Source organism: Hemisphaericaspora subhashii (assembly GCF_019202705.1).
Source record: "Hemisphaericaspora subhashii strain CBS 10753 chromosome Unknown scaffold10, whole genome shotgun sequence".
In the NCBI taxonomy this organism is placed as follows: domain Eukaryota; kingdom Fungi; phylum Ascomycota; class Pichiomycetes; order Serinales; family Debaryomycetaceae; genus Hemisphaericaspora; species Hemisphaericaspora subhashii.
This window is the reverse complement of record NW_026057440.1, coordinates 1-13,122: the sequence shown is the minus strand read 5'-3', so window position 1 is coordinate 13,122 and position 13,122 is coordinate 1. Positions and strand designations below refer to the sequence as shown.

At 33.3% G+C, this 13,122-nt stretch overlaps 6 protein-coding genes across 6 annotated transcripts; 2 read left to right on the top strand and 4 right to left on the bottom strand. All coding sequences in view use genetic code 12, as the record gives it.

Moving 5' to 3' along the window:
* Positions 1 to 391: 391 nt before the first annotated feature.
* J8A68_005920 (uncharacterized protein) lies at positions 392 to 757 on the bottom strand (the record flags this gene model as incomplete). The annotated part of the gene is made up of 2 exons (XM_049410038.1): positions 392 to 616; positions 698 to 757. 2 exons carry the CDS (start codon positions 755 to 757, stop codon positions 392 to 394), a joined length of 285 nt encoding a protein of 94 aa, XP_049260734.1.
* Positions 758 to 2,073: 1,316 nt separating this feature from the next.
* On the bottom strand, positions 2,074 to 2,583 carry NCE102 (Nce102p; the record flags this gene model as incomplete). Its single annotated transcript, XM_049410037.1, has 1 exon — positions 2,074 to 2,583. The coding sequence occupies one exon, from the start codon at positions 2,581 to 2,583 to the stop codon at positions 2,074 to 2,076; it is 510 nt and encodes a 169-aa protein (XP_049260733.1).
* Positions 2,584 to 3,356: 773 nt separating this feature from the next.
* Positions 3,357 to 4,058, bottom strand: J8A68_005918 (uncharacterized protein; the record flags this gene model as incomplete). Its single annotated transcript, XM_049410036.1, has 1 exon — positions 3,357 to 4,058. The coding sequence occupies one exon, from the start codon at positions 4,056 to 4,058 to the stop codon at positions 3,357 to 3,359; it is 702 nt and encodes a 233-aa protein (XP_049260732.1).
* A 1,037-nt stretch (positions 4,059 to 5,095) lies between these two features.
* On the bottom strand, positions 5,096 to 7,174 carry HGT4 (glucose sensor; the record flags this gene model as incomplete). The annotated part of the gene is made up of 1 exon (XM_049410035.1): positions 5,096 to 7,174. One exon carries the CDS (start codon positions 7,172 to 7,174, stop codon positions 5,096 to 5,098), a length of 2,079 nt encoding a protein of 692 aa, XP_049260731.1.
* Positions 7,175 to 9,594: 2,420 nt separating this feature from the next.
* Positions 9,595 to 10,662, top strand: J8A68_005916 (ditrans,polycis-polyprenyl diphosphate synthase; the record flags this gene model as incomplete). Its single annotated transcript, XM_049410034.1, has 1 exon — positions 9,595 to 10,662. The coding sequence occupies one exon, from the start codon at positions 9,595 to 9,597 to the stop codon at positions 10,660 to 10,662; it is 1,068 nt and encodes a 355-aa protein (XP_049260730.1).
* Positions 10,663 to 11,954: 1,292 nt separating this feature from the next.
* ARF2 (Arf family GTPase) lies at positions 11,955 to 12,500 on the top strand (the record flags this gene model as incomplete). Its single annotated transcript, XM_049410033.1, has 1 exon — positions 11,955 to 12,500. One exon carries the CDS (start codon positions 11,955 to 11,957, stop codon positions 12,498 to 12,500), a length of 546 nt encoding a protein of 181 aa, XP_049260729.1.
* Positions 12,501 to 13,122: the final 622 nt, after the last annotated feature.

The following is a 13,122-nucleotide window of genomic DNA, read 5'->3' as shown; positions in this document are numbered from 1 at the left end:
GCTCCTCTATCACTATCTAGCCTCTCTATGTTATTGCTAGGTTCTAACAACGCATTTGCTAACAGATAAAATTAGTCTTATGAACCCCTGATGTGTCGATGGATAGAAATTGCTTGTAGTATCTCAGATTCGATATCTTCGAAACTCTTAATCAGCCTATTTTCAAATTCGGTACCAACTGTAAATTCATATAAATCTTCTTCTTAAAAAGGTTCACTATTTTTAAATTAGCTACATACACATTTCTTATAATGAGCTCCAGGGTTATATTCTACCGATTTATTATTAGATTTCAATGGAGGATTCATTAAAAGAAAAGCAGCGTAGTAACGTAAATGTGTACCAGGACAAAGATTACAACTTCCTCGCCGTCATCTTCAAGATCAAAGAATCAGTAGCGAACCAAATCACCTTTATCTTTGTGTAGTGTCCCAATGGAATTATTCTGCGGTTGTGATTGCTGTTGGAGTAATGAACTGGTCCATTTCAGGAACGTATCGTTTGAAACATTAGGATTTATTTGAAACGGTCTAACTGCTGATGAATCGATATGCATTTTGACAAAATTATAGTAAATTTTCATTGCCATAATCCCCAGGGTCTTAATAGTACCGTTCTATGAGACTATCCATTCATCCAATTCCAAATTCCTCTTTGACGGGATATCGAATGCTGAAGGTGGTAACAAGTCCAGAACATTTCTGTTAAAGGCTTCGTTTAATGCTTGGTTATACTCTCCTTGGGATACTAATCTCATATCGGTGAATCTTTGGATACATATTCTAAATCGACTTCATTAATCTTATCTTGATTCGGCGGTGGTTCTTACTTTTTAAAGCACAGTTGCTGTTGATTATCGATAAGAGATTGTTGATTATTCAACCACTAACTCACTGATCCTATTATCAGGCATATTCATTGTATTTTCTGTTTGCAGGGGGGAGGTGTAGATAATTCACTTACGAAGGATATCCCAGGTTCATTTCTAGAAAGCAGGAATCTGACACGAGTTTATTCTTCTATACAACTGTAAATACTTGTTTCAGGATAAATTAATGGTTTACGTCGTCGATGTGTTCCTATTGGCCATTGCCAAGTTTGGTTGCAAACTCTGGTTGCAAATTCGTACCAGCAACACTGGAAAACGGAACCGGCTGGACGAGAAAAAAGACGTTTGTTGTGTCGTGTCATCGCACAATAAAATTTAAAAATTATTTTTCTCAGAAATTTCACACGGCGGAACAGACGGCAACTATAAGCCCTAACGAACGAGGAAAAAAAATAAATCCCTGACCAAACGGTAATAAGAGCAAACGTAATGTCTGTCCAATAAATATCTTTCTGAAAATTACTTCAATCAGAGTCATAGTCAATGGAATGGTTATATTGTAGCCGTGTAATAAATATATCTAGCCATTGAGTTCGTTGCACAAATATGACATAGGTATATGACATGACCGATGTCTTTGTGCAACTCATCGCAAACTCGGGTGGGGGAGGGGGAGTTTCAACTGAAATTGCGGCTGTTTTTCCCCTTTGTTAGTTTATCCCTAATTCTTTCCTAAACCACACACAAAGTCCAGATAGATGGATACTTAAAAATGAATTCCACATTAATATTAAAACATCACAGAAATAACTAAAATTAATTAAACCTATAAACATAAAAAAACGAAGAATCACCAAAGTAAGGACGTAGCGGGGATTGGTTTTCAATTGGGAAAACGATATCCTTCAAATATCAACCTGCAGAATAATTACCATATTTCATTATCCACCAAATAATTCAACATAGTCTCAACAATTATATCCACTTGAAAACACAATCAACCTCTCTCTACTCACTCACTCTGATATCTCTCGACTTCATTTTGTATTAAAAAACAATTGTAAATATTATTTGGTCAAGTATTTCTTAAAAGAATATATATTTAATAAAGAATATAAGGATTGTACATGAAATAAACAAAAGCTCAAACGAATTGAACAACTAAAAATCAAGATGGTAACGATATAAAAAGAATGTCATTTTCTTGGGGGGAGGATGCCGGGTAAACCAATTAGTATCTTTTCTTAAACTTGAGACATGGTTGGAACGCCAGTTCTTGCGGCTGGTCTTGATCCTCCAAATAATCCACCTTGAACAAGGGCAATGGTACTAAAAATACCTGAAGCTAAAAAGATAAATGTAGAAAAGTACAAGAATGCAACTGAAGCTTGTGATTTTCTACATCTTGCTCCTGAACCTTGAGTAATATTGTTACTATCCAAGTATGCCTTATTAGAACAGCTATGAGCTCTAATTCCGGCAGCAATTGCAGTAGCAGCAGCAAATGTGAATACAAAATTCAAAAAGTCAAACAAAAATAAAACCACTGGCCAGGCAAAGGCAGCTATAAAGAATGCCAAGATTCCATAGATTGATGATGTTAAAATACCAAAGGAAGCAGCAAATACCCCAAAATTAATTTGTGGATTTGATTGAGTTATAGTGGTTGCCGCTAATGAACCAGTTAACCCCAAGGCAATCACTAAAAAGACGAAATTGATAATACGTAAAATTGAATCTCCAATAGCCAACATTGTAAATTGTATATGTAATTGTAATTGGTATAAATGTTTCTCTTAAGATAAAGTAAGTAAAAACAATTGAAAGTTGTTGTATGTTTTTGTAAATAGCAATTAATCTTAAGGCTCCCTATTTAAACTTCTTTTTCAAAAGGGGGTTATATTTATATGAATTTATAAATAAAATTACTAGCCCTGCCCTTTACTATTGATGTTTGGATGTTTCCACTAAATCGTTATGTCATAATTTTTTCCCAAATAAGAATGGGTCATTCCAACCTGCATATAAGAGTACGAGAAACAAACCGATTATTTCAGTTTAATCTTTTCACTGTTGATTAATCGGCTATTTCGGGAAAGTGTTATAATTCCGAGCTGCATTGGTTATATCGTCTCATTTACTCCATTGTGAGCACTTTGTGACACTAGTTGTGTTCGATGGATCTCTCGAACAGCGTGTTAACTAACACAGCGAGAAACAAGAGAATTCCTCTCGCATTCAAGACGAGAGGTGGCATTGTTCTCTGTAAAAGAAGGATTGCGCATAGAAGCAATCTAATGTTACTCAGCAATGCAACCGTTTCGGCGTTCCAGAAAAAGATTTAAAAAAGAAAACGTACTTTGTCGTATAGCGGGAGGGTCCTATTTGATCATCACTTTTCCTGCAAAAGAGCATGCAATGGAAATCTCGGTAATTTTATTATTGCTAATTACTAAAGAATAGCATGTTCAATCTACCCGTTGCATAAACGGTCATCTTTCTAGAATGGTGATTTCGCCGACCCTTCTCATATGTGCAGTAAAAAATATTGCTTCACTTTATCATCAACGGCAACATGAATTGGCAATTCACCAGTATCACTCTTCAATTGTGGATCTGCACCCAACCCAACTAATTCAACAGCTACATCGGCATGACCCTCAGCTAAGGCATGATGCAATGCAGTCCAACCATCATTATCCTTAGCATTGACATTGATATTCCCCTTCTCGCATAATAATTTAACGGTTGGAATAGATCCAATACTCAGTGCTCGATGTAATGGAGTATGTCCAGTCTTGTCCTTCTTCTTACAATTTGCACCATTTTCAATAAGTTTCTCCACAATAGCGAAATTATTCTTACTTATAGCTAAATGTAAACAAGTTGTTCCTTGATTAGTAACTTCATTTAAATCTGGTTTTAATTCCAATAATCGATTGAATATTTCAATATTCCCTAATGAGGAAACAATATGTAAGGGAGTCCACCCACTTGAATCTACCAATTCATCGATTTCAACATCATCCAGTGCTTTCTTCAGAAGGATATATTCTACCAATTCGAGATTGTTGAATGTACATGCCCAATGTAATGGGGTACGTTCATCTTCATCGACTGAATAGAGTTCTTTGGGAAATTGGTCGATCAATTGTTTGGCTAAATTGGTATTGTTTTGTTTGATTGCATCGTGGATTACGAATTGATTGGTCTTGTCTGAATCGTCCATTGTATTGTTTTGAATTACTTGCTTTAACTTTGGGTACTGAGTTCTCACCGTTGTACGGTAAAAAGTTAAAAAGAGGTCCAAAAAAAAAATTAAGTCCAGCCAGTTTGTATAAGGGGGCAGGTGAATTGAATTTGGCTGCAACACGAAAAAACTTAGGTGATGCAACCAGCTTGCACCAACTTGCTTCTCAAATTTAGCCTGAGATTATAGAAATGTATGTCGGGGGAAATCCCCTCCGACTCATTAGCATTATATTTATTGTTAGATTCATTTCACTATCACCTTATCCGTTGGCTAACTATTACGCGAGAGAAAGAGCGAGAGTTGATTGTTTTCGAATCGAATAAGTGTGCAACACCAGGTTAACCAAGCAAAGATGAAGTAATATGTGATTGCCTATTGCAATATAAGAGTGCATAGACCATATCTTACTCTAGGTAAATCTGTATTTAGTTATTTCCTATGGGTGAACTCTGGCTCTGATAAACAATATTGACATAGATAGAAATCAATGTTGAACGTTGCATACCGTCCATTCTCGCTTGACTCTATCCTATCTCCATTGGACAGCGATTTAGCAGCGAGTCATTGCGAATTTAATCTACATTGTTCTTTGAATATTTGATAAAGTTTTCAAATATCATGAGTAACCTCATTCTCAACTGTTTGCATTCAATTTTTTTTTGCAACCATGAACTGTTGAATCAATCTCTCTCCCTCATGCATTATTAACACGCCAAAATACCTACATAACTCCTTTGTTTACAATAAATAACCATGTTTACTGAGTATATACTATAGAAGCAAAGAAATATCATCATCTATATCTATTTAAAATGTCTCATTAGAATGCATCATTCTTCCTTTTTCTTCAAGACTTGTCATATCGGTCCTCCAGAAAAACGTCCCCCCGTATTATTCGTCATCGGATACTCTTCATCATCATCCTCATCATCACTCGAATCCGAATCTGAATCACTAGGAGGTCTCGTAAAGAACGGTGTCGCAATTACAGTCGAGAAGTTAAGTGATCCTAGTTATAGGGGTTGTAGTTGTAATAGTAAATACGAATATTCACGATCAATATTAAAATCATCAATTCCAACCATGGGGATCGATGGTGCTGTTGCACTACTGCCCAGTCCTATTCCTGCTGAGGTTCTTCTCCCACCCATTGTACCTGTACCTAGCGGTCGCGGACGCGACGATGAAGGAGAACTCTCAACTAAGTACTGGTTTGACCTACTATTCTGAAGATGTAATGAATATTCCCGTTTTAATGATTCCAAATATGATTGATAATCGTTTGATGCTTGTGATGGTTGTCTCCCTGATTGGGTACTGTTTGACATTATTGAGTTGGAGAATTGTTTGGAAGCGACTGATGAGGATGTTCTTCTACGTTGATGGGCATCCATTTCTTCGTTTTCTTCAGTAGAGACGGGGGATAACATGTTTTGATAGGGGATTATCATTAGTTCATCATTAGCTTGTGATGATGCTCTGTTGTATAGCGGTTGATTTTGTTGTTGGTATTGGTGATGGTCTTTTTCGTTGGTGTTTAATTCGTCTGACATGGTGGTGTTATTGGATGTGGTTGACGGAGGGGTTTGTGCTATTGGATTATAATTTTCATCAAGTTTTGCATAATCAATCTTGGTTGAGATGAATTTTTCTGAAGATAATGCTGATGTACAATGAGCATACATGAAATCAACTTCTTCTAATTTTAACCCCTTAGTTTCATAAACGCAAGTATAAATGAATATAACACTTAATGCATTACAACCACCCCATATGAAAAAGATTTTATTTCCAATTGCTGCAGTATGATTCCCGGTATCGATTAAGTATGGGGTTATGTATGCAAAGATGAAATTAACAAGCCAATTAGTGGCCGCTGTCAAAGCGACTGCTTTTTGTCTAATTGAAATACTGAAAATATCTGAACATAATGCCCAAGTCCCACCACCCCAAGAACTGGCGAAAAAGACAATGAATAAACATGAGAATGATACACTCAAAATGGCATTGATTTCTTTATCTGCTATACTTACACCACAGATTGCAATAATGAAATTTGAAACTGACATACCTATTCCTCCCCAAAATAATAATTTTCTTCTACCAATTGTATCAACTAAAATTATACCAGGAATTGTGAAAATCATATTAACAAGATATGTTGCAAATGACATAATATAAAAATTTTGAATCCCAGTACTGGCGAAAAAGTTTACACCATAATAAAAGATAAAATTAACCCCTGAACATTGTTGAAAAAATTGAACACCCATACCAGTAGCCATTCTTAATTTTTGTTTATGACGACCACCTCCAGCTCTAAAACAATCAAAGATTGAAGTTCTTCCGAAAGAGATTTCATAATCATAATTTGCTTTAATTTCAACTAATTCTTCAATTAAATCTTCATCATCTTGAGGTAGTCTTCTTAATTTTGATAATGAAGTTAATGCTTTTGTTAAATTATCTTTTTGAACATAATAACGAGGACTTTCAGGTAAAAATAACATCCCAGTAACTAAAATTAAAGTCCATAAGAATTGTACTCCTATAGGAATACGATATGAACCTGAATTTGGCATTCGTCTAGTTCCTTGACATATAGCTGATGCGATTAATAATCCCCAAGTAATAGCCCATTGATACGTAAAAACAACGGACCCTCTGACCCATTTGGGTGATGCTTCGGCTTGATATAATGGAACAATAGCCGACAAAATCCCTACTGCTAGCCCTGATACGTATCTTCCTACGCACAATAATGCGACTTCTGTAGATGCAATCTGTAAGACGTTCCCAACATTAAATATTATTCCTGATGATACTATAATTGAAAATTTACGTCCATAATTATCTGACATTAATGGAGCTATAAGGGCTCCACAGAATGTTCCTAAGGATAAGATTGCTGTTATTAATGCTCTTTCATGAGTTGTAAATGATTCTTTGTTAGCTGGGAATGTTGTATAGACATATTTCATTTCTAATAAGTCGTTGATTAAACCTGTATCGTAACCATAAAGAAACCCACCCACGGCAGCGACTAAACCTACCATTAAAGCAGAATTTGAAGAAGATTTCTGTCGCAACATACGATAGTGTTGAAGAAGATAACATAATAGCATATCATAAAATAGATCTATACTTTTGTAACACTTGATGTTGTATATTTATAAAATGTATGAATGTAATGTTATGTAATGGAGTGATATCTATCTGGATCTGATTAACATTTGATGGTTAAAATGTAAAAATGTAAAAATGCAAATGGGAATTTTTTAGTAAAATGTAAAACTAAATGTAAAAATGGAAATGAATATGCAAAAAGTAAGTGTCTGTCTGTCTGTCTATATGTACTTAATAAGTTCTTATATGTAAGTCTTATAGCGACTGAGTGATTTATTTGATAACAATAATAATGAATTTGTAATAAGGAAAGGAGTAAAACAAATTTTATTAAAAATGTAAAAAAGAAAAGTGGCTGAAGCTTATTCCCTTTTTAAAAGTTAATTATTCGTATAAAAAAATTAATGTGTGTATTTGAGTATTTGTATGTGGGATATTGAGATTCACCATGGGGAGGAGAGAGAGAGAGAAAGATTTTTTTAATTTTATTTTAAACTATGAAAGATTTTTTCATGCACTAAAAAAAGAGAAACTATTAAAAAATATTTTTTTCTCTGTCTGTCTTTGGGATCACCTGCATGACCTTCCTTCGTCAACAAAATATTATTCAATCACCAATATTACCTTGGAACTGTTTACATCATAGATTTTATCACCTGACCTACTAGAGTCTATTACCTAAGTCATATTTTTACAAGATCCTGGCTGAAATTTGACTTCCAGTTGTCGCCAAAACGTATGACAAATCATGCCTTTACTCCGCGGTTTTAGATTTCCTCCCAAATCGGTTTTTTTTTTTTTGGTTCCAACTTCCTTCCGGAATTTTTCTCTTCCGATTAATATGGTGATGACCAAGGCTTGCTGTGCATTAATAAATTGAATTCTTAGAGGCAATGCTTGGGAAATTAATCTTTTGGTCAAGATCCTACCAGTTGCTGCCAGACCCCTCCTCTATCGCCAGGTTACCACCGTTAAAAACCACCTCGCCACAAAATTCGATGGGATAGATTTATTTTTCTTGGCTGCAAAAAAGAACAAAGGGCGGCGCATAAACTTGCATTTAGTTTTTTTCATCTGCTTTCATTTATTGTGAGTCTAATTCGTACCGAGGGTTTTTAGTGCACTATGTCAAATGCACATAGCCTTAGAATCGTATATCATTCCTTTTCCTATCAAGCCTATCTTCAACTTTTGAAGTATGAATGTGATTTCGTGTAATCTTGCAAATGATCTTGTTTCTCCAGAGCAGACGAGATCAAGCACAGTTTGGACGTAAATCCATCTGCCACATCGGGAATCTGACAAATCACTTAATCTTGCATTGACGTACTTTCATGTACGAACGGCTCATAATTCACTCCTGGATAAACCAGTTCTCTCATTTGGAAAGATAAATAGACTCAGATTCCAGACGGGAATAGCAATTTCCGTCAGAAAAAGCAGGCTACATTCGTTGAATAACAATAGCAATTCGACTCTTTTACACCAAGGAGAAATTAATCGCAGGTGAGGTTTCATTCTATATCGGTATATCTCCGGTACAAAAGAGGGAAACGGTGTGTAGGTTGATTGTTATTTAGTACAAACACTTCATCTTTTGGAGAGGGAGTGTAATTAACTATATTGGAAGCATATGGTCTTTATAATCTCCTCTTATAACTTGCTTATTATTCTTTAATTGTGTAAATTGTCTCGGCTATATGCAGCATTCCTGGTGTCACGTCCCAAGCATTCGGAAATCATTAGAATTCCATAAGTTAGATGAATTTCAAAAACAAACTAACAAGAAGTCAATAAGTACATCACCATCAGTTAAGTTATATATTGTTTCTGTAGGTGAATGACATCATTTATGAGCAATTCTACAAAATGAGAAAATTACCCGAGGGTGTGCTATAAATCATAAAGAGATATTAGATACAGCTAGTGTATATTAGGGTATATATCAATTAGAAATTTGTGGAACATTTTATTGATATTAATTTTTTTTAGATTTTTGATAATATTCCGTTGAAAAATTTGCACCCAAAAAATTGTCAACATAATTACCGTTTTAAGAGATACCAATAACCTCCGAAGATCTCATATAAATATATCCATTAATAGAAGCTCTTTCTATTAGATCAAAATCTTTGTGTCTTTGATATAACCAGACCTAACCTTCTTTTAGAATTTGATCAATTATGAATTCGGTTGCACGGCTCAATAAAAAATCACGTGCGAAAAATCTTATCTGCAGTCCCATAGAAAATTCCGCTTCGTTCATAGTTTGCTGCTGCTGTTGCGGTTGTAAAAAAAAATCAGGGAGACCAGAGATCAAACCACAATTTTTGACAGTTGTTGTAAAAGGTACACACACTCATTCAATTGGACCAAAGGTACTACAATGATAACATCACCTAAGATAACAGATAGTGTTAGATTGAATAGTAATGTTACTCCTACTTTAAAGAATATAACTGATGAATATCATAAGAATAAATCACAAATGAATGGAGGGAATGATATATCGCGCCGTCGAGATCCACCACCAAATTCAGTTAGAACTAAGAATTTAGTTAATATTACGGTTGATTTAAGTCATAAATTCATCCATCATGGTAAAGCTCCTGGAACTATTTTAGAAATGATTAAATTTTATATTAATCATTTTTTATTATTAAGTTTATTTTTTATAATTTCAATTTATAAGAATTTTCAATTTATATATCGTCGATTATATTTAAAATTCCTTACATTGACTTATTATCCTAATAAATCTCCACAAGTGATTAGAGAAGATGTAAGTAAACTATCTAAAATACCTAAAACTATTAGTTGTCTTTTGGATTTAAAAGATGTTGATGATGAAAATGGTGGATTAGATGGATTAATTAATCAAGTTAGTGAATTGTCAGCATGGGCAATTAGTTCTGGAATTTCTGGGTTGATAATTTATGAATATACTGGTGCATTAACTCATTCAGGTGATACATTAGCTAAATTAAGTCGATATATTTCCAAGAATTTAACTTTATATTTTGGTAGTGAAACAATACCTACATTTTCAATTAAAGTCCCTCATAAAAATTTAATAATTTATAGTGATTCAACAATTAATAAATCTAATGCAAATGTTAAAGTAGATTTAGAAATTAGTTTGATTAGTTATATTGATGGGAAACCAACATTAGTTGAATTAACTAAAACAATGAGTGAATTAGCTATTCATAACGAATTATCAGTAAATGATATAACTTCACAATTAATCGATGAAGAATTAATGGAATTGGTAGGTCCTGAACCTGATTTATTAATTAGTTTTGCTCCATCTTTAAATCTTGAAGATTATCCTCCTTGGCATATTAGATTAACTGAAATTTATTGGGAACCAGATAATAAAGATGTCAATTATGCTGTTTTTATCCGTGCCTTACAACAATTTTCTAATTGTAAGGTGAATGTGGGTAAGTAAATCTAGAGGAAATATATTTACACAACTTATTTATTGCTTGTTTGGGTTATAGAAAACATAAATTAAATTATTATAACGATTTTTCAAAAATTTACATTTCATAAAATTATAAATTTATTTTGTTGCAAGTTAGTTAGGTAAAAAAGGTTTCAAGTATTATTATTATTCCACAAACTGACTACATAGATTATCTATTTTAAATTCTTACTATATTTATAGCATTCAATAAAATTACAGGTCTTGGGCAAATCATTGTAATTAATTATCTCTATTTGCAAAATTTTATCTTTTGTCCCACGCTTTAAAACAGAGTCTAACCGCTGTAAATAATTGAAGAATTTACATGATGTTGCAAAAAGTGACTTAGCAAAGCAATTCCATATTATATCGATACTCCTGAGAATTTACGACTATTTAAGGACCCGCAGAATAGAACGTTAATGTCTATGCTCCAGGAATGAATGATAAAGCTTCTTCTCTTGTTTAGAATTTAAAGAATAGAGTGAGAGGAATGGGCAATGAATCAGCCACAGTTTTTACGAGAATATAGTTTTGAAAAGTTGATATAAACAATGAATTGTCAATTTCTAATCTAGTTCTTAGGTGTCAGATGTATAGAATTTGATTTATCGCGTGTATCTGCTGTCTAAATAGAGTATTGCACCAAATATAGTGAAATGTCGCATAACTAATAATAGTAAATAATTTTAAATAATAAATTTCATATGGTGTTTCATTTTTTTTTTGTATGGAAGAAAGAGGAAAAAAAATAAAATGAATGCGTTGGCTTTTATTGTTATAGAAATCAACACACAAATTTTCTCACTCATTTTAGAACAGTCAGTCCAAAGTGTGTTTGGGAAAATTAAACGTTGGAAAAAAAAGTTCGAAGTTTTGATTTCTTTCTTTAAATTGCCTTTCTCTTTCTTACAATACACACACCCCTTTTTAAGACAAGTAACTACCAATTTTAGTTGTTAATCAATTGAATTTAAACTCAGATTCCTAATATTAAACTTAAAGAATTTGAGAGAAGCTTAGAATACAACCAATAGAAAACAGGTATTTTATTTAGTTTAGTTTTTAACACACACGCATTTTTTTTAAAAGGCATTATAGATTATTTAGAACTATATCTTATCAACTAACAACAACGACCCATTCATTACCAAATCATCAGTCTCAATAAACTATTTCATTCATTTTATTGATACACATTTTATTTTTATCCCCAAAAAAACAACAACAACTGTAAATTATTATTATTATTATTTCATATCATTAATTAAATCATGGGTTTATCTTTTTCAAAATTATTTGCCAATCTCTTTGGTAACAGAGAAATGAGAATTTTAATGGTTGGTTTAGATGCCGCTGGTAAAACCACCATATTATATAAATTGAAATTAGGTGAAATCGTCACCACCATTCCAACCATTGGTTTCAATGTTGAAACTGTCGAATACAAAAACATTTCCTTTACAGTTTGGGATGTTGGTGGACAAGATAAAATTAGACCATTATGGCGTTATTATTTCCAAAATACTCAAGGTATTATTTTCGTTGTAGATTCTAATGATAGAGATCGTATTGCTGAAGCTAGAGAAGAATTACAACAAATGTTAAATGAAGATGAATTAAGAGATGCCTTATTATTAGTCTTTGCTAATAAACAAGATTTACCAAATGCTATGAATGCTGCTGAAATAACTGAAAAATTAGGTTTACATTCTATTAGACAAAGACCTTGGTATATCCAAGCTACTTGTGCTACCACTGGTGATGGTTTGTATGAAGGTTTAGAATGGTTATCTACTAACTTGAAGAACTCTTCTTAAATGATCTGAAGCACAGAAGTTCCCTTTTACAGGTAGTTTTCCAGTTTTAGTTTTATTTCTTATCATCTATATATATATGTAACTTTTGTTCAGTATTTACTCTTGAGTAAATAAATCCTCTATTTCCTATATTAAAATGTTCAGAAATAATGTTTATGTACACAATTAATTAATGTTTTACCCATTAAGGTTGCCTTCTCCACGTAGGTAGATTTGGTTAGACAACGAATCTTCTAGATGAAAGTTACATTAATTGACTCCACATCAATTAGCCATAGCGCAGTCGAATCAGATCAAAGAAATCTATTTTTAACTCGCCAGTTGAAATTGTACGTGTTTTGTACCACAAAACTAAAAAATCCAATACAAAATGCATTCGTCTTTCCAATACTGGAATTACACCGCCCCCGAACACCGGGACTCGTCTTATAACTTTCTCGAACTAATAATCTTCAAAGATAACAAAGAGAAGCTCTCAAATTCTAGTTCCATTTGGATCCCAAGATGTCATATTTTGAGAAGAACCATTTTCATCTCAAAGCGGAATCAACATAGACTAACAAGCTCTGAATCTTATTCACCTCGACAGATTTGTAAGAAAGTATTGTCTTTTACGATTTGT